Source organism: Physeter macrocephalus, chromosome 7 (assembly GCF_002837175.3).
Source record: "Physeter macrocephalus isolate SW-GA chromosome 7, ASM283717v5, whole genome shotgun sequence".
NCBI lineage: Eukaryota > Metazoa > Chordata > Mammalia > Artiodactyla > Physeteridae > Physeter > Physeter macrocephalus.
Window position 1 is genome coordinate 114,657,598 of NC_041220.1, and position 21,518 is coordinate 114,679,115.

General features: G+C 38.7%; 1 protein-coding gene across 1 annotated transcript in view; it reads right to left on the bottom strand.

Moving 5' to 3' along the window:
* Positions 1-4,321: 4,321 nt before the first annotated feature.
* PLA2G12A (phospholipase A2 group XIIA) overlaps positions 4,322-21,518 on the bottom strand; it is a 22,676-nt gene continuing 5,479 nt past the window's right edge. Inside the window, exons 2-4 of the mRNA XM_024119425.3 lie at positions 8,073-8,149; positions 6,887-7,052; positions 4,322-4,850 (exon numbers count right to left, since the gene is read on the bottom strand). Of these exons, the coding sequence (XP_023975193.1) occupies positions 4,732-4,850; positions 6,887-7,052; positions 8,073-8,149 (362 nt within the window). The 3' untranslated portion in view covers positions 4,322-4,731. The remainder of the gene's footprint in view (positions 4,851-6,886; positions 7,053-8,072; positions 8,150-21,518) is intronic.

Below are 21,518 nucleotides of genomic sequence, written 5' to 3' on the forward strand. Positions count from 1 at the left end.
TATCCCCCCAGTAAAAAGGGTAAGTGCCTGGGATTGGGAAGTGGGCTGCCTAGGTTCTAATCCCGACTCCACCTCTTTATTGGCTGTGAGATCATGGACAAGTACTTAAGGCAGTTTAACCTCTCCCAGCTTCAAATTCTTCTCTGTAAAATGGGGATCAAATTTACTCAATAGCTGAGATAGTAACTGCCAAAGTCCCAGAATAGTACCCAGCCCACAATAAGTTTTCAGTACATGTTATTTTTACCTACTGAAGATTACCTACACCAGTTCTCAAACCGTAGTCTATGAACCAGCAGGATCAACATCATCTGGGAACATACTAGAAATGCAAACTCTTGGGACCTACGCAATCAGACCTACTGGATGAGAAACTGGGGGTGGGGTTCAGCAGCTCATTTTAACAAGCTCTCCAGTGATTCTGCTGCAGGCTCACGTTTGAGACGTAGACTAATTAGAATCCTACCAAGGCATCTCTCTTCCTTCTCAAAGAAGAAAAGAACCCAAAGCATTTCCCTATTATTAAAACAATTAAGATATACTAAAGACCAAAAGTTAACGGACAGGATGGCTTGATTCCTGCCATTATAGTGACTTTTAGTTACTTTTAGAAGTCACTTTTATGGAATTTTCTGAAACTGAAGCTCTTAGCCAACTGTTACCTATCCAAGGAATGAAATCTATGGAATAAAGTTAAATTCAGAGATAATTCTAAAACTTAAATTTTGGCCTTTTTTCTTTTTTCAGTGTTTACCCCACTAAACCTTGTCTTTTTCCTATATAAATCATAGGAATACCAAATTTCTATAATTCTGATTACTACGCTTAAGAAAACTTGAGAGCCAACAAACACATATTTGTAAAGTAGGCAGCAAGGAGACTGAAGGATGTTTTGGAAACCTAATAAGCCTGAGACCAAAAAAAAGCATAACATCACAGTCACCTGTATGCAAATATGACACTGCTGATCTGGTTTTATTTTTACTGATAACTATTTATTTTTCATATACTGGTTGTACACAATTCTGTGAGGAAAAACAGCAAACTCAAGGGGCTATTTCAATCATTAGAGCCAGGTGTTATACAAGACTTGAATATACTGAAGGGAGTATCTGTGAATTTTGACCAATGCAATGTAATCTACGTGGAAGGATCCTTACCTAATAGGTTTCAGTCTACTCCCCAAAGTTACTAAAGTCAGTCTACTAAAAAGAGTTGTTTTTACAGAAGGACTCCATTGTCTTCATTTTGTTAGATGTTATTCCTGTTTTGTACCAGGATAAAATAATGACCATTCTGACCTCCTGCCAACCTTGTACTTCTATAAATACTGACAGAAATATCACTTTTTCATTTGAGGGGGAAGTAGTTATAAGCTAACAAAACAACTTTTTAATTAGTACTACTAGTCTAGACTAGTCTAGGGGGTCACTGAAGGAAATCCTGCTCGAGAAGACGTGTTTGCCCTCATATTTCAATTCTGTCTTCCTTACAACTTCTTTGTGCCTCAGTTTCTCCACCTATGAAATGCATACAGCCATATCTGTCCCTGGAAGAGGTGTGCCAAAAGACTTTAAAAAGACAGGCATTATTTGAAGGCAATATAGTTTTATTATTTTAAAATATCAATATATGTCTTGCAAACAGCTGCTAAAAGCTAGTTTTTTGGGGGTGATTTTATTTTGTTTTTTAATTTATTGTGGATAAGGAAAATACCATCCTTAAAGCTTAAATATATGCCCTGTTGTACAGAATTCAAGTGAAGACAGTACAAACTTATCTTCAGCTTAATATACATACACATAAATAATTACAGATATGTACATGTACATGAGTTAAGAGACACATATTTCCTAGCTCTGTTTGCTGGGAGGGTCTAGAAGCAGTGATACCCCAGTAGAAACAAGCTATCCAGTGTCCAGATCTTGGTTTCTAAGTTCCACTGTAAACCATTCTTCAATAAAAGGAACCTTTGAAAAGAGGCTGATTCTAGGGCTGGGGCTGGGAATATATAAGATGAGCCTGAAGCAACTTTCCTACCTTCTTACCAGAAAGGATGGAGACGCTCAAAAGTCAAAAGGATGGTGCAGGTCAAAGACACACAGAGTCAACCCGACTCTGTGTAACTCCCAATGGCCAAGCTGGAACAATTTGTAAGTATTACCCACAGTACAAAAGAAATAGGCATGAATCCATACTGACACAAATAACTGAATAATAAACAGGTGTGGGGAGGGGCGGATGGTGACAAGAATTTCAAGTACTACAATAGATACACCCCCCTCCCAGGAGGCAGAATATAATCTTGCCCACCCCTCGCCTCCCACAGACTGGACTTGGTGACTGGTTTCCAAAGAACAAAAGCATGGAAAGGGAAAAACAGTAGCTTTACAGTGGAGGAAACTAACAGACACTACCTTAACCAAATGTCTATAGAGTTTACACAACATTAAGTTGATAACAGTCAACTACCGGTATGACTTGATGAGAAGAACCACTCACCTCTTGGTTTTCTTCCTAAAAATCCATAACCCTGGGCTTCCCTGGTGGCGCAGTGGTTGGGAGTCCGCCTGCAGATGCAGGACTCCGTGCCCCGGTCCGGGAGGATCCCACATGCCGCGGAGCGGCTGGGCCCGTGAGCCACGGCCGCTGAGCCTGCGCGTCCGGAGCCTGCGCTCCGCAACGGGAGAGGCCACAACAGTGAGAGGCCCTCGTACCGCAAAAAAAAAAAAAAAAAAAAAAAAAAAAATCCATAACCCTAGTCCAAACATGAGGAAAATGTAAGACTAACCCAAATTGAGGGACATTCTACAAGACACCTGACCAGTACTCCTCAAAACTGTCAAGGTTATGAAAAACAAGGAAAGACGAGGAACCGTCACAGACTAGAGGCTAATTAGACAAGGTGTATCCTAAAGTGGATCCTGGAAAAGAAAAACGACATTAGTGGAAAAACTAGTGTAATCCTAATAAAGTCTAGAGTTTCGTTAACAGTAATTACCAATGTTGGTTTCTTAACAAATGTTTCGTGTTTATGTAAAATGTTAACGTTAGGGGTAAGGAGTAAAACAAGAAGCCTCTATACTATCCCTGCAACTCTTCTGTAAATCTAAAATTATTCCTAGATAAGTTTTTAAAATTTGAACATAAAAACTGCTTCTACTGATTTTTGTACATAATTTATGACCATGAATTAAATATTTTACAAAGACATTCTGACTTTGTCCTCTTGAGAAAGTCAATGCTGCCAAGAAAATCCATGAATTTATTACAAGTTTAAAGTTACCGGGTCAAGTAATGCAACTGGAGCCCAGTTTGCTTACTTAGCCCTGAGGGAGGCACTTGCCTTGTCTAATAGAGGACACATCTATTAGCAGAATAGCTGCCACCATCTCAGTTTGGGAAGCCATCAGGTTCTCAGCAATAACATATATTCAAAGTTAGGAATGTGGCCCTTTTTCCAGAACATATTTTTCATTCATCCCAATTCTGCCTGTATTGATTTAGAAAGAACCACTTCTGCTGGTGCTTTCTCTGACTTTCCAAGCAGTTCATCTTAATAACTTTGGCCAGAGGTTACCCAAAAGATATACATGGCTTGGGATCTTGGGCTAGGGAAAGTCAACAGCCAGGGGTAAGCAAAGAATGGTAGAGGAACACAGCTGAGCTTTCCAAGGGGTTGAAAAGCTTTCAATCCTCACAGACATTTTCAGAGGCAGTTGAAGTTCTGGGATTTGCTCTTAACCATCTGTTAATGATTTTCTATAAAAGATAGTTCTTTGGATCCTGCTTTTCCATCCCTTTCAACTCCACAGTTAAAGACTTAAAAAACCCAACAATATCAAGAACAATTTTTATGAAGGCCAATATTAGTAAAAGGTTTACAGTCTTTTAAAAATATCCCAGAATCTACCAAGAGTAAGTCCTAGGGAGTAAACACCAAAGCATTTAACACATATAATGCTCTGATATGTATATTAAACAACTTTTCATTTGTCTCATTAAATCCATCTTTTCTCCAATTTAGGCAAAGTTTATAGCAAAATGAAATGAAATTTGTCATGAGTGGTTCATAAAATGGGATGGCTATGCTTCTGAATTTTGTTCAAGTCACCTTCTAGGCACATATTAATACCTAGATAACCTAGTTTTGTTTCCTAAGAGGTCCCAGGAGATGGTTCCAATTTTACAAGAGAAACAGACATGTCCTTGTAACTAGTCCTCTCATTCACAGAAGTGTGGCTTATTCATATGCTCAATGGGCAATGGAAAAACTGTTATGTGTTAATTAAAAGAGCAAAAATAAAGTCAGATCTTTCTCGGCATAAATGTGTATTTTAAATTTTACAGTAAACAAACATACTTTTAAGTGAAGATTTCCCCATATTTCCAAATAAGATACTGTTGAACATACCTTATAATGAATTTTACATTTGACCTTATTTTTTGATAAATACAGTTGTGAAGATTGAGTTAGACTCTTTCTTTTAAAATATTCTCCCTTAACATGCACCTCTTTCTGTGACTGTCAAGACGATATGGCACACTAAGGCAACGTCCAGGAAGATAACCTCATTTGTTTCTTTAGTTTGAAGTTTTAATGTCAAAATAAGGTCTTAAAATAATCCTTTCACAAAAATAAGGCAGCTTTATGCTGTGAAAACATTAGCTCTTTGTCAAAGGTTATGTTCTTCTGTCCTCATCTGCTGTCACCACCTGTCAGCATCTTCTTTAAAGATCAGTTTTTTCTTCGTAACGACAGCTACATGCGGCTCGTTGGCTGTCCAGGTACGGCTTACAGCCTAAATGTATAACACTGTCAAACAAGAGCTCCACGGTGGTTTCACATGCTGCAAAGTAAGAAAGTGCCATTACTGTCAGACAACTGCAAAGCATCACTCCCTCTTCACATATATTACATGTTTCAGCACAATGTCAGGCACAGCCTTAGTGGGCACGTACACCTATTTAGGTGAAAGTCTTCCCAACCCTCGCAAACTAGGAGCATATATATATACAAAGACTTTCCGTTTCAGCCTCTCTACCTGTATCTACTTTTTCTTTGCATGCAACTATTCAAACCAACTTTCTGTACTAGACAGTGAGTCTCTCTCAATAGCACTGATCAGTTCATCACTGTTAATTTTCCTTTTATATGAAAAATATCACTAATAGAGATGCCTGATAACACTCAAGTTAGCACTTTAAGGAAGGACTTCTAGGTGCAGAAAAAAATGAAGGTTAAAAATAGAGAAACCTCAAAACATTTAATTATAGTCAATAGCTTTTAATGATCACACATAATTTAAGATGCTTAACGTATTAAATGGACCCCAGACTCTTTCTCTGACCGATATCCAAATTTGGCTTGGGAGGGGAGACACAGGAAATCCAAGGTGTCTTTCTTCTGGTGGGGTTTCTTAATTTTTTTGAAAGACTATAAAAAAGATAACAGATTTAACTTTTCTTATTCTAAGAAACCTGGAACACTCAGGTAAGATTATCTTAATATACTATACTTACAGAGACATGGCACAGAGTGGCTTTTAGTTATCCAAATACTTCTAGTTTCCAATATTCATGTTAAGAAAGAAAATTTCATTACAAAATCTTGGCATTTTCAAAGTTTTCCAAAAGGCTGTGCCATTAAGGAATACAACCACAACCACAGAAGGGTAAAGGTTATGATTAATAAATAGGAGACTGCAAGGAAATTGGTTTCATCATTTAACAATAGTAGCATATCCTTAGGTCAGAAAACAGGAAACACATCTATCTGTGCTTCACCTGGACAACTAGTTTACCTTAGCCGAAAGCGTTCAAAGGGATTCAGAGGTTTTGAGTTCAAGCTTCGCCTGGAGCAGAGATTTCCTCGTTATTACTTCCTAGTTATTACTAGAATTTCAGAATAACACCTATAATATGAGACTATTTGGGGAATACTGGAATAGACAGAACACAAGTTTTAAAGTCAGAAGTATGCAACTTGGGACAAGTTACTTCTTTCTGAACCTCAGTTTCCTTCCTTTAAAAAGGGGCATAATGCCAACTAGTACTTTGGGTTTCTGTGAACATCAATGAAAACATGTCTCAAGTATCTAGCACAGTATCTTATGGAAAGTGCTTAAAAATGGTAGTTTCCTTTCTTGACCCTTCTTACTGCCCCTCCTCTTCTGATTTCAGTATATGGTACATTCTTTGGCTTGACAGTAAAGAAATCTTGTTAACTACTAGTATTTGTACAGTAATGTATATTTCTACAAATATTTCATTTTACCCTTACGACAACTCTACAAGATCGGTGTTACCGTTCTCATTTTATAAATGAGGACACTGAAACGCCTATTACCTTTGCTGACTGTGCTCTGTATCCCTTTCACTGCGATAATCATCACCGTGAGTATGACTACATGCTGAGCCCTGTGAGTTCTCTTGGCAAATCACTGAACCTGGGGTTGGGGGTGGTTTTGAGGACCTTCCTGACACAGATACATATGAAGAGACAGAGTTAAGACTCAAATCTTCCAGAACTTCCTACTCCAAATCCAATGTGCTATACTCCGAACTTCACTGGATCCAGAATTTCAAACTTCAGGCTCTGGGTAATTGGAACTATACTACAGGGTACAAGATTTTGGATGAACTCTTCTCTAGCTCACACACCCTCCTCCCAAGGTTTCCTAACACTTCTTGCTTCCGTGATTGTAAACCATTTTAGATGACAAAATCATTGACTTCTCATCTCAGAAAATTGAAGGGGCTGTTCCACCACAGATAAGGTAATACATAGTGAAAGATTTCTATCGGTATATCTTGTACTAACACAAAAGCATCTAATACAACTTTCCAGACTGCACTCATCCCCATCCCACCGAATCAGCCTTACCCTGCACATGCTGAGTTAGCCCTAGTGTTTTCTGCACATCTCGGCAAATCTTGGAGAGGCAATACTGAAACTCCTCATCACAGTCGTTTTTGCTTTTGCCGCAGGTCTCATAGCACCTGTCGTGTTGGTTGCAGCACTTTGTCAAGGAAGGGATGCCAATGTTAAGCTGAAAGAGACATTTGGATGGATGATTGCTGATGAAATTCAAACCTTCTCTGAAGTAGTGCACCAAAGAAACTTAGAAATCAAAGACAACACTGTTATATAGATAATTTCCAAAATTTGTTTCTGCCTCCAAATGCTTTCCAGGTTAGATATCTCTCCATTACCCTCACTTGCACCCACCCATGTTATTCCGTCCTCTCCCTCTCAGCCATGCCTCAAAGCTCCCTATTTTGCAATGTTAGAGAATTCGCAGTCATTTGCCGGTAGCAAACGCAACTTCCAATTGTCCAAAACACAAAACATAATTTTAAGAATAGAAAGATAAAGCTAAGAGCTTTAGAAGACTTTTGCAGGGGCTATGCAAGTATGATTTTTGGATATTCCAAAGTATTTTGCGCCTCCTCCTTCAATAAAATGTACTTTATATGAAATGTCACCAACAACTTCTAAGCTCCTACAACTCAGACTTTGTTTTTGGTTTTTAATGGTTCAATCTTTAAGTGTTCATCCATTCCCTAGAGACATTATTCCTTCGAATCTGTAATTATCTTTAACTATTTTAAATAACTTTATATGCAAAACCCTTGTGTCTAGGAATCACTTTCATAAAACATTTTTCTCCCATAATACTGGCTCAGATTCAGCCTCCCTTACAACAAACACACAGCTATCCCACTTAGCCTTGTTTTAATATAGAAAATACTATGCTTTCCTGCACTTTTTCATCCTAAGTAGTGTTACTTCTATACTCTAAACTTTTCAATCATATTTGTGACATGAGGAAATATCATTTAAATGGTATTAACATCTACAAGATTAAAAAAATAAAACATGACTTTTACTCCATTTAGTTTCATTAGGACTTATTAAATGTGTTTTAGCTATAAAAGAATATAACAAACCTGATCACTATTACAAAAAACAAAATTATTTCTGAGCCTGAAAACATACTGATGGTTTATCAAGCGTATTACATAGCCTACCAATCATAAAAACTTATCAAATAAAGAATAATATTTACATGAACACCAAACAGTGGGGAGCCACATCCATTCGGCGGGGAGGGTTTATATCCATAACGTGGAAAAGGCTTAGATCCTATAAAATATAAATGGTATCATAATTAATTTTCAAATATGTTAGAGAATACATACACAAAAAAGTCTACAATGTGCTAGACTAGCCCTGGAAATATTTACTATTTGGATGCTAACATAAGTGAATATGTGTTTATTCGGATGAGCATTAAAAATGCTAATTTATCTACCGAATTATTTTTACTTCTCCTGAAGCAAAACATGTACAAATGTGTACATGTACGCATATGTGGCAGTTCATAAAATATTATGGTGGTTCATAAAATGTAATTATATTTGCAAACCTACACCATACAAACATGTAAATCCTTATTCTGGACTTCTGTCAATTTCAGAGGTTACATGCCAGACTGGGTCCATATATATGAAACATAAATCCACCCTGTTTTCCTGTACATTCTAATGCTTATATTTTTAGGTTAAAACCTACAGGCAAGAACTTATCTTCCCAACCTCAGCCAATGCTCCATTGTACACAAACCTCAATAACCATTAACTAGAGCCTAAACCTAAGGAAGACAAGGTCATCTGATCATTTAATTACTTTATTATCATTATAAGACATTACAGGACCATTGTAGCCCAGACTCCAACCAACCATTTCACAAATATACTCCTCTGCCATCTAAGGAAAAAGGCAAGAAACAAAGATAGCTTGGTAAACTATTACTCCAGTATACTCTCCTTAATAGCACCAACAGTTCAGTAACAAGGAGAAAGATGACATTATCAAAGCAATCTTAAATGTTGGAAGATACTTCAGAAATATCTCTCCTCATGTAATACAGAAATCACTTCAATATACCGAAGAGTTTTTGAATGTTTCCCACAATCCTATAGTGTCAAGAAACAGCCTACTCCATTGTGGACTGACATTAATAGTTGAGTTCTTTCTTTTCTTTTTCGTGTAAATTCTACCGGTAAGCAATCCTCTGCCCTCTGGGGAACACAAAGCCACCCAATTCTCTATTTTACATGAAAATCCTTTCAAACACCTGGGGCTACCATTTACCTTCCACAAATAAAATATCCCCAGTTATTCCAAATGCCACCCCACATCTGGATACTTAGGAGAGACACAAAGTATTCCACCAACTTTCATTCAATTAACATTTATTACTAGGAGACTTCAAGTTTGCCCTCCAAAAGTAAAGTGAGGAAGAAAAAAAGCAACCCTTCCAGTAGTCAGCCATCAAAATGAGTAATCCACTCAAAGTAATGAACTAATAATGGTTTAAGTGAGTGGCTAAGACTCACATGCTCAACTGAGGTGACCAAGTAGAGCCTCAAGAGAGCATAACTTCATGGAGATATAAAGTTCCACCCGGTCTGAAGAACAATATGTACAGAAGGGAATCGTTATGATGGATCTAGAAAAGAGGAGGCCAAGGACAGGAGTTTCTCTAGCACTGTCCAAGAGGAGGGCTGTTCCTGGGCCCTTGGAAGATGAAGGTAGATGCCTCAGGCTATCACAGATGAGCCACTGTGATCCTTCAACTCCTGCTTTTAGTCCTTCACTCTTAAGAAGACTCTTCATCATTTGGCATTCCACTTTAAAGGGCCTACAGAGAGAGGATATTCTAACTATCAATACTTAGATATCTCATGGGCACCTCAAACATAAGGTGTACCTCCTGCCATTCACCCCCAAACCTGCTCCATCCACAGTTCCCTCTTCTCAGGTAATAGATATCCATCCTAGGGGCTCAGGGGAAAAAACCTCAGCCATCTTTAACTCTCTCATTTTCTTATATCCCACATCCAATTCAACAGCATATCCTGTTGACTCTACCTTCAAAATATTCAGAATCTAACCACTTCTCACCACCTCCACTGCTACCATCCCGCTCCAGGTCACCATGGATTACTGCCATAACCTAACTAGTCTCTTTGGTTTCCCCACCCAACACCACCTCCAGCTATGGTCCAATCTCAACACTGAACCTGAGTGATCCTATTAAAATATATGTTAGATTAAGTCTTTGCTCTGCCAAAACCCCTCCAATGGCTTCTCATCTGATTCAGAATAAAAGCTGGGACTTCCCTGGTGGTCCAGTGGTTAAGACTCTGCACTTCCACTGAGGGGTGCGCGGGTTCGAACCCTGGTTGGGGAACTAAGATCCTATATGCCATGCTGCACAGCCAAAAAAAAAAAAAAAGCCAAAAGTCCTTTCAGTGCCTATAAGCCCTGTATAATGGCATCTCTGACCTCATCTCCTTACTGTTTCTCTCCTCTTCCTTCCTTCCTCACTCCATTCCATCTGACCTCTTTGCTGGGCCACAGACACTCCAGGTCTGCTCTTGCCTTAGTGCCACTGAAGCTGCTATTTTTCTACACGGATACTTGTCCTCCTGACATCTACATACTTCTTCACGTTCAAGGCCTTTTGTGACCATACTATTTGTAGCACATATGACCTTCTAACATATCACTAACCTATTCTGTTTATTATCTGTCACCCCATATGAAAATATAAACCCTTTGAGGGCAGGAATTTTTGTCTATTTTGTACCCCCAACGCATAGAACAATGTCTGGCATATAGTTAGGTTTTCAATAAATATTTGTTGATAAATGAATGAATGAATGAGCAGAAAACTTGGAAGCCTAATATTCATGGCAGTTATAATCCTCATTATAAATAAACTGGTACTGCTGTTTACCCTTCAGTCTCTTTTGAGTTTGGTGAGCATTCATCAGCCTCCAAAGACTGATCACTTCTAGTCTGTCACATCCAGAATGTGGTACCCCAAACTGAACACCATTAGGAATGATGGGCCTATTTTGAGCTGGACAAACTACTTGTACTAATATAACCTAAGACAGCATATGTTTCAGCTATGTCTCAATGCTAAAATACAGCACAGGACTTCTCTGGTGGCACAGTGGCTAACAATCCGCCTGCCAATGCAGGGGACATGGGTTTGAGGCCTAGTCCGGGAAGATCCCACATGCCGCAGAGCAACGAAGCCCGTGTGCCACAACTACTGAGCCTGCACTCTAGAGCCTGTGAGCCACAACTACTGAGCTTGTGCCCTAAGGCCTGTGAGCCACAACTACTGAAGCCCATGCACCTAGAGCCCGTGCTCCGCAACAAGAAGCCACTGCAGGGAGAAGCCCACGCACCGCAGCGAAGAGTAGCCCCGGCTTGCTGTAACTAGAGAAAGCCCATACGCAGCAATGAAGACCCAAAGCAGCCAAAATATAAAATAAATAAATAAATTTTTAAAAATAAAATAAAATACAGCACAATAACAGTAGAAAAACCAGTTTTTTTCCTAAAATGAACTTTTAAACATCTACTGCTAGAGGCTCAGCACTTCTGCCACTCAATTTTTGAGCCTAAAACACTAGATTATAAAACTCTTATCTTGTTAGTTTTAGTTCATCATTCAGGACTGTTAAGCAGATTTTAAATCTAGAGGTATTCACCCAGTGTTACTTGTTATACCCAGATATTCACAAACTTGAGACACTGATTTAACCAGGACAGAGATCTGCAACACCCTGCTAGAGATGAGCCCTCTCTACAAGAAGCCATGACGTCATTAACCCAACCCTTTGGGTAGACCACTTAGCCAGTTGTGATTTCACCTAAATCAAGCTCTATCCAGCCTACACTTCGCATGGGAGTATCATGAGAGACTAGGCATCTGATCTACCCTACCATGCTAGAAAACCTCTTCACTGAAAGGGAGGAAGGCTGGATCGGCATTATATCCTTGGGGAAGCCATTCTAGCTCCTTGAAGTTCTCGCTCGTCAAGGGTTTTAACAATCAACCATCTAAAATGTTTAGAAACTCATGTAGCAAGAGATACTAAGCAGTGGGTCACATTTATAGTCTGAAAAAAGTACAATTAATATGTCAAAGAGTGTTCAAAAAGTCTGGAAACAGAAAAAATAGTGTATTTACTATACATATTTTTTTCAGGTTAACAACTAGACTTTTTGCTTTAAATTTAGAAGCATATCACCTTAAAAGGTGCCTGGAGATTGAAGCAACACATATCAGGCATATTACTTGAAAATCTAACCAACAAACTGTTTATCCTGTTTCCAACTTTGTGGATACTCCATACATTCCCCCTGCAAGTCTCCAGATTTCTGGCACTTATCTCTTTTCCATGAGGATCAAAGATTACCACCCTCAGACAACTGATACAGGCCTAGAGTTTTAAAGGCATGTGGATGTCTAATCTCTTCTTCTCAAGTGTCTGCTTTTTTTTTTTTAACCAGAAAGTTATTTCTCTCAATATTATACAACAGTAGCAGTTCTATTTTCCCTTCCCTTTGTTTTTTATATAAACCCATGCACTTTTCTTCGATTTTGAGTCTATAAAAACATTTTTGAACATTCTGATGTGTACAATGATAGCAATACATACCTGTGTGCATATGTATTAATATATACAGACGTTACCTCATTTTGTAAAAGATAACTACCTTAGAATGGGAGAATGATTAGAAGCAAATGAAGTCAGGGAAAACAAAACAAAACAAAATATGCTTATTATAAGAGAATAAAGAGGAAAAGAGTACAGAGAAAATCAGCTGGCAAAAATGAAAATGGAGGCAAGGATGGAAGTAGTAGTCATCTCAAACAGGGCTAGTGCTTAAAACTGTCCTAAGAGAGGAGCTGCTAAAATGGAGTAGTAAAGAACCTAGATCTACTGTATGTGAAATACTAGACAATAACACCATGAAATAAGTGCTGGTAAAACTGGCTCCCCAGTGTAAGTGGAAAAGGGGCATGTGTTTCTTTTTTGTTTCTTTTGAAGGAACCTACTAATATCAGTTCCTCAGAGAGGCCTTTCTTACTCACTCTATATGGAATAGTGCCCCTTCACTTTTATATCCATTCCGTACACCCATGGCTGGTTTTATGTTTCTTTCTAACATTTATTAACCAAATTAACATAATTAGTTTCTATGGAGACAGCAATTTTGTCTTGCTCACCTAGAAGATGCCTGGCACAAAGTGGGTGCACAGGAAATCACCGGATGAAAAAATGAGAAACATTCCTTTGCTGAAATTAAAATATTCTTTATCCACAGCAAAACATAAAACAAAACAAAAACAAAACAAAACAACCCCCCCCCAAAAAAACCCCAGAAAATTGAACTAGTTTCCTGAAATTTTTTAAAGTGTTTTAAATTCTAAATTCATCTTTATGTCGAAATAATTATTTCTGAACAACTTACACAGAAGGCTGTTTCTTTAAGACGCAGTTGATATGGAGCAGGTTGAGGACAAGGCGGCAGAGCAGAAGGATCTGAGCTCACCTCCTCTCACGAAAACACCAAAGTCATCACTACCTGCTGGACAACCACTGAAAAGGACTGGAACCTACCAAAAACGATATTCTACTCCCACAGACAAAGAAACCACAAGTAGGTGGTAGGAGGGTGCATTTGCCATACAATCAAATCCCATACCCACCAGGTGGATGACTGACAAACTGGAAAATAATTATATCACAGAGGTTCTCCCACATGAGTGAGAGTTCTGAGCCCCAGGTCAGGCTCCCCAGTCTGGGGGTGTGGCATCAGGAGGAGGAACCCCCAGAGCATTGTGCTTTGAAGGGGGGCTTGACTGCAGGAAATCAACAGGACAGGGGAAAACAGAAAGGCCTCTCTTGGAGGACACACACAAGGCCTTGGGTGCATCGGGACCCAGAGGAAAAAGCAGTGACATCATAGGACCAGACCTACCTGCTGATCTTGGAGGGTCTCCTGGGGAGTTGGGGGGCACTTATGGCTCACTGTGGGGACAAGGACATTGGCAGCAGAGTTATTTGGAAGTACTCATTGGCATGAGCTGTCGTGGAGACCACCATTTTGATGCCCAGACCTGGCCCCACCCTTCGCCGTGCTGGTAAGCCTCAGGCCAAACAACCAGCAAGGAAGGAACACAGCCCCACCAATCAGCAGACAGGCTACTTAAAGTCTTCTTGAGCCCACAGCCGCCTCTAAACACACTGCTTGACATGGCCCTGCCCACCAGAGGGACAACACCCAGCTCCACCCACCAGTGGCACCAGTCCCTCACACCAGGAAGCCTGAACAAGCCTCTTAGACCACCCTCACCCACAGAAGCAAGAGGAACTACAATCCTGCAGCCTGTGGGACTGCAAACACAGAGAGTTAGACAAAATGAGATGGCAGAGGACTATGTTCCAAACAAAGGAAAAGATAAAATCCCTGAAGAACAACTAAGTGAAGTGGAGATAAGCAATCTACCCGAAAAACAATTCAGAGTAATGATAGTAAAGATGGTCCAAGATCTCAGAAAAAGAATGGAGGCACAGATCGAGGATATACAAGAAATGTTTAACAAAGAACTAGAAGAATTAAAGTACAGAGTTCAACAATACAATAAATGCAATAAGAAATACATTAGGGGGCTTCCCTGGTGGCGCAGTGGTTAAGAATCCGTCTGCCAATGCAGGGGACACGGGTTCAAGCCCTGGTCCGGGAAGATCCCACATGCCACGGAGCAACTGAGCCCATGAGCCACAACTGCTGAGCCTGCGCTCTAGAGCCTGCAAGTCACAACTACTGAGCCCGCAAGCCTAGAGCCGGTGCTCCGCAACAAGAGAAGCCACTGCAATGAGAAGCCCACGCACCGCAACAAAAAGTAGCCCCCGCTCACTGCAACTAGAGAAAGCCTGCGCACAGCAACGAAGACGAACACAGCCAAAAATAAATAAATTTTTAAAAAAAGAATTTGGATTTATTTCAAATCCCATTTAAAAAAATACATTAGAAGGAATCAACAGCAGAACAAATGAAGCAGAAAAACGGGTAACTGAGCTGGAAGACAGAATGGTGGAAATCACTGCCGTGGAACAGAATAAAGAAAAAAGAATGAAAAGAAATGACGACAGTCTCAGAGATCTCTGGGACAACATTAAATGCACCAACATTCGAATTATAGGGGTCCCAGAAGAAGAAGAGAAAAAGGGTCTGAGAAAATATTTGAAGAGATTATAGTTGAAAAGTTCCCTAACATGGGAAAGGAAATAGTCAATCAAGTCCAGGAAGCACAGAGAGTCCCATACAGGACAAATCCAAGGAGAAACACGCCAAAACACATATCAAATTGACAAAAATTAAAGACAAAGAGAAAATATTAAGAGCAACAAAGGAAAAGCAACAAATAACATACAAAGGAATCCCCATAAGGTTATCAGATGATTTTTTCAGCAGAAACTGCAGGCCAGAAAGGAGTGGCACAATATATTTAAAGTGATGGAAGGGAAAAACCTACAACCAAGAATACTCTACCCAGTAAGGCTCTCATTTAGATTCGAGGAAGAAATCAAAAGCTTTACAGACCAGCAAAAGCTAAGAGAATTCAGCACCACCAAACCAGCTTTACAAAAAATGCTAAAGAAACTTCTCTAGGTGGAAAAGAAAAAGCCACAACTAGAAACAAGAAAATTATGAGTGAGAAAGCTCACCAGTAAAGGCAAACACACAGTAAAGATAGGAAATCATCCACACACAAATACGATATCAAAACCAGCAATTGTGGGGCTTCCCTGGTGGCACAGTGGTTAAGAATCCACCTGCCAATGCAGGGGACGTGGGTTCAAGCCCTGGTCCGGGAAGATCCCACATGACACAGAGCAACAAAGACCGTGCGCCACAGCTACTGAGCCTGTGCTCTAGAGCCCGCGAGCCACAACTACTGAGCCCATGTGCCACAACTACTGAAGCCCGCGCACCTAGAGCCTGTGCTCCACAACAAGAGAAGCCACCGCAATGAGAAGCCTGCGCACTGCAATGAAGAGTGGCCACCACTCGCTGCAACTAGATAAAGCCCATGTGCAGCAACAAAGACCCAACACAGCCAATAATAAATTAAAATTAAAAAAAACAAACAAAAACAGCCCAGCAGGGCTTCCCTGGTGGCACAGTGGTTGAGAGTCTGCCTGCCGATGCAGGGGACACGGGTTCGTGCCCCGGTCCGGGAAGATTCCACGTGCCGCGGAGCGGCTGGGCCCATGAGCCATGGCCGCTGGGCCTGCGCCTCCAGAGCCTGTGCTCCGCAATGAGAGAGGCCACAACAGTGAGAGACCTGCGTACCGCAAAAAAACAAACAAACAAAAAAAAACAAACCAGCAATCATGAGGAGAGTACAAATGCAGGATATAGGAAATGCATTTGAAATTAAGAGACCAACAACTTAAAACAATCTTGTATATGTATAGACTGCTATAGGAAAACCTCATGGTAACCACAAACCAAAAATCTACACATAGACAAAATAGGAATCCAAACACAACATTAAATATAGTCATCAAGTCACAAGACAGGAGAACAAAAAAGGAAAGGAAGAAAAAAGACCTACAAAAACAAATCTAAAACAATTAACAAAATGGCAGTAAGAACAAAGATATCGATAATTACCTTAAATGTAGAGGGATTAAATGCTCCAATCAAAAGACACAGACTGGCTGAATGAATACAAAAACAAGACCCATGTATATGCTGTCTACTAAAGGCCCACTTCAGATCTAGGGACACACACGCTGAAAGTGAGGGGATGGAAAAAGGTATTCCATACAAATGGAAATCAAAAGTAAGTGGGAGTAGCAATACTCATATCAGACAAAATAGATGTTAAAGACTGTTACAAGAGACAAAAGACACTACATAATGATCAAGGGAGCAATCTAAGAAGAAGATATAACAATTATAATTATATATATGCGCGCAACGTAGGAGCACCCCAATATATAAGGGAAATGTTAACAGCCATAAAAGAAGAAATCAACAGTAACACAGTAATAGTGGGGGACTTTGACACCCCACTTACATCAATGGACAGATCATCCAGACAGAAAGTCAATAAGGAAACACAGGCCTTCAATGATACATTAGACCAGATGGACTTAATTGATATTTATAGAGCATTCCATCCAAAAGCAGAATACACATTCCTTTCAAGTGCACAAGAAACATTCTCCAGCACAGATCACATGCTGGGCCCTAAAGCAAGCCTTGGTAAATTTAAGAAAACTGAAATCATATCAAGCATCTTCTCTGACAAACTATGAGATTAGAAATCAACTACAAGAAAAAAACTATAAAAAACACAAACATGTGGAGGGTAAGCAATAGGTTACTAAGCAACCAATGGATCACTGAAAAAATCAAAGAGGAAATCAAAAACTACTTACAGACATTATGAAATTATATTCATATAATTATATGAAGTCATACCTATTTGTTTGTACTAAAGGAGACTATGACCACTAAAAAAAAAAAAATACCTACAGACAAATGAAAACAAAAATATGATCCAAAACCTATGGGACACAGCAAAAGCAGTTCTAAGAGGGAAGTTTATAACAGTACAATCTTACCTCAGAAAACAAGAAAAATCACAAATAAACAACCTAAACTTACACCTAAAGCAACAAGAGAAAGAACAAACAACCCAAAGTTAGCAGAAGGAAAGAAATCATAAAATATCAGAGCAGAAATAAATGAAATAGAGATGAAGAAAACAATAGAAAAAAAATCAATGAAACTAAAGGCTGGTTCTTTGAGAAGGTAAACAAAATTGATAAGCCTTTAGCCAGACTCATCAAGAAAAAAAGGGAGAGGGCTCAAATCAATAAAATGAGAAATGAAAAAGGAGAAGTTATAACTGACACCACAGAAGTACAAAGGATCATAAGAGACTACTACAAGCAACTATATGCCAATAAAATGGATAAATTCTTAGAAAGGTACAATCTCCCAAAACTGAACCAGGAAGAAATAGAAAATATGAACAGACCAATCACAAGCACTGAAATTGAAACTATGATTAAAAATCTCCCAACAAACAAAAGTCCAGGACCAGATGGCTTCACAGGCGAATTCTATCAAACATTTAGAGTAACACCTATCCTCCTGCAACTATTTCCAAAATTGCAGAGGAAGGAACACTTCTAAACTCATTCTGTGAAGCCACCATCACCTTGATACCAAAACCAAAGATACCACAAAAAAAGAAAATTGCAGGCCAATATCACTGATGAACATAGACGTAAAAATCCTCAAGAAAATACTAGCAAACCAAATCCAACAATACATTCGAAGGCTCATACACCATAATCAAGTGGGAATTATCCCAGGGATGCAAGGATTTTTTTAATTCTGCAAATCAATCAGTGTGATACACCACATTAACAAACTGAAGAATAAAAACCATGTGATCATCTCAACAGATGCAGAAAAAGCTTTTGACAAAATCCAACACCCATTTGTGATAAAAGCGCTCCAGAAAGTGGGTATAGAGGGAACATACCTCAACATAATAAAGGCCATATATGACAAACCCACAGCTGACATCATACTCAATGGTGAAAAGCTGAAAGTATTTCCTCTATAATCAGGAACAAGAGAAGGATGTCCACTCTCACTACTTTCATTCAACATAGCTTTGGAAGTCCTAGCCATGGCAATCAGAGAAGAAAAAGAAATAAAAGGAATCCAAATTGGAAAAGAAGAAGTTAAACTGTCACTGTTTGCAGATGACATAATACTATACATCACAGAAAATCCTAAAGATGACACCAGAAAACTACTAGAGCTCATCAATCAATTTGGTAAAATTGCAGGATACAAAATTAATACACAGAAATCTGTTGCATTTCTATACTAACAAAAGATCAGGAAAAGAAATGAAGGAAACAATCCCATTTACCACTGCAACAAAAAGACTACCTAGGAATAAACCTACCTAAGGAAGCAAAAGATCTATTCTCTGAAAACTATAAGATGCTGATGAAAGAAATTGATGATGACACAAACAGATGGAAAAACATACCGTTATTGATTGGAAGAATCTATATTGTCAAAATGACTATACTACCCAACGTAATCTACAGATTCAATGCAATCCCCATCAAATTACCAATGGCATTTTTCACGGAACTAGAACAAATAATTCTAAAATTTGAATGGAAACACAAAAGACTCTCAACAGCCAAAGCAATACTGAGAAAGAAAAACGGATCTGGAGGAATCAGGCTTCCGGAGTTCAGACTATACTCTAAAGCTACAGTATTCAAAACACTATGGTACTGGCACAAAGACTTATAGATCAATGTAACAGGACAGAAAGCCCAGAAATAAACCTATGCCCCTATGGTCAATTAATCTATGACAAAGGAGGCAAGGGTATATACAGTGGAGAAAAGATAGTTTCTTCAATAAGTGGTGTTGGGAAAACTGGACAGCTACATGTAAAAGAATGAAATTAGAACATTCTCTACACCATACACAAAAATAAACTCAAAATGGATTAGAGACCTAAATTGATGATGACACAAACAGATGGAAAAACATACCGTTATTGATTGGAAGAATCTATATTGTCAAAATGACTATACTACCCAACGTAATCTACAGATTCAATGCAATCCCCATCAAATTACCAATGGCATTTTTCACGGAACTAGAACAAATAATTCTAAAATTTGAATGGAAACACAAAAGACTCTCAACAGCCAAAGCAATACTGAGAAAGAAAAACGGATCTGGAGGAATCAGGCTTCCGGAGTTCAGACTATACTCTAAAGCTACAGTATTCAAAACACTATGGTACTGGCACAAAGACTTATAGATCAATGTAACAGGACAGAAAGCCCAGAAATAAACCTATGCCCCTATGGTCAATTAATCTATGACAAAGGAGGCAAGGGTATATACAGTGGAGAAAAGATAGTTTCTTCAATAAGTGGTGTTGGGAAAACTGGACAGCTACATGTAAAAGAATGAAATTAGAACATTCTCTACACCATACACAAAAATAAACTCAAAATGGATTAAAGACCTATATGTAACACTGGATACTATAAAACTCTTAGAGGAAAACATAGGCAGAACACTCTTTGACATAAATTGCAGCAACATCTTTTTGGATCCACCTCCCAAAATAATGAAAATAAAAACAAAAACAAACAAATGGGACCTAATTAAACTCAAAAGCTTTTGCACAGCAAAGGAAACCATATACAAAATGAAAAGACAACCCCCAGAATGGGAGAAAATATTTGCAAATGATGTGACCAACAAGGGATTAATCTCCAAAATATACAAACGGCTTATGCAGCTCAATAAAAAAAATAACAAACAACCCAATCAAAAAATGTGCAGAATATCTAAATAGACATTTCTCCAAAAAGCACATGAAAAGATGCTCAACATCACTAATTATTAGAGAAATGCAAATCAAAACTACAATGAGGTATCACCTCACAGTGGTCAGAATGGTCATCATCAAAAAGTCTACAAACAATAAATGCTGGAGAGGATGTGGAGAAAAGGGAACCCTACTACACTGTTGGTAGGAATGTAAATCAGTACAGCTACTATGGAGAACAGTATGGAGGTTCCTTAAAAAAACTAAAAATAGATCTACCATATGATCCAGCAATCCCACTTCTGGGAACATACCTGGAGAAAGTCATACTTTGAAAAGATACATTCACCCCAATGTTCATTGCAGCACTATTTACAATAGCCAAGACATGGAAGCAACCTAAATGTCCATCGACAGATGAATGGATAAAGAAGATGTGGTACATATGCACAATGGAATATTACTCAACCATAAAAAAGAATGAAATAATGCCATTTGCAACAATATGGATGGACTTAGAGATTATCATACTAAGTGACAAAAGTCAGACAAAATGATACAAATGAATTAAAATATTTGCAAATGATGTGACCAACAAGGGATTAATCTCCAAAATATACAAACGGCTTATGCAGCTCAATAAAAAAAATAACAAACAACCCAATCAAAAAATGTGCAGAATATCTAAATAGACATTTCTCACTACTATATATAAAACAGATAACAAGGACCTACTGTATAGCACAGGGAATTCCACTCAATACTCTGTAATAATTTATATGGGGAAAGAATCTAAGAATAGATGTATGTATAGGCAAAGTCTACAAACAATAAATGCTGGAGAGGATGTGGAGAAAAGGGAACCCTACTACACTGTTGGTAGGAATGTAAATCAGTACAGCTACTATGGAGAATAACACAACATTGTAAATCAACTATACTCCAATGTAAAATAAAAATTAAAAAATAAATGAGTTAAAAAAAGAAAAAATGGTTCAGTTGATATGGATACCATGATTACAACTGTATTCATATCATTTTAAGTGCTGTTATAAAAGGTGTTATAAGCCGCTGATCATTAAAAATATTTAGCATTTCTACTGGTGCCAGTTTTTACTAAGTGCTATGAACCAAACTGTGTCCCCACCAAAATCATATGCTAGAGCTTCCCTGGTGGCGCAGTGGTTGCGCATCCGCCTGCCGATGCAGGGGAACCGGGTTCGC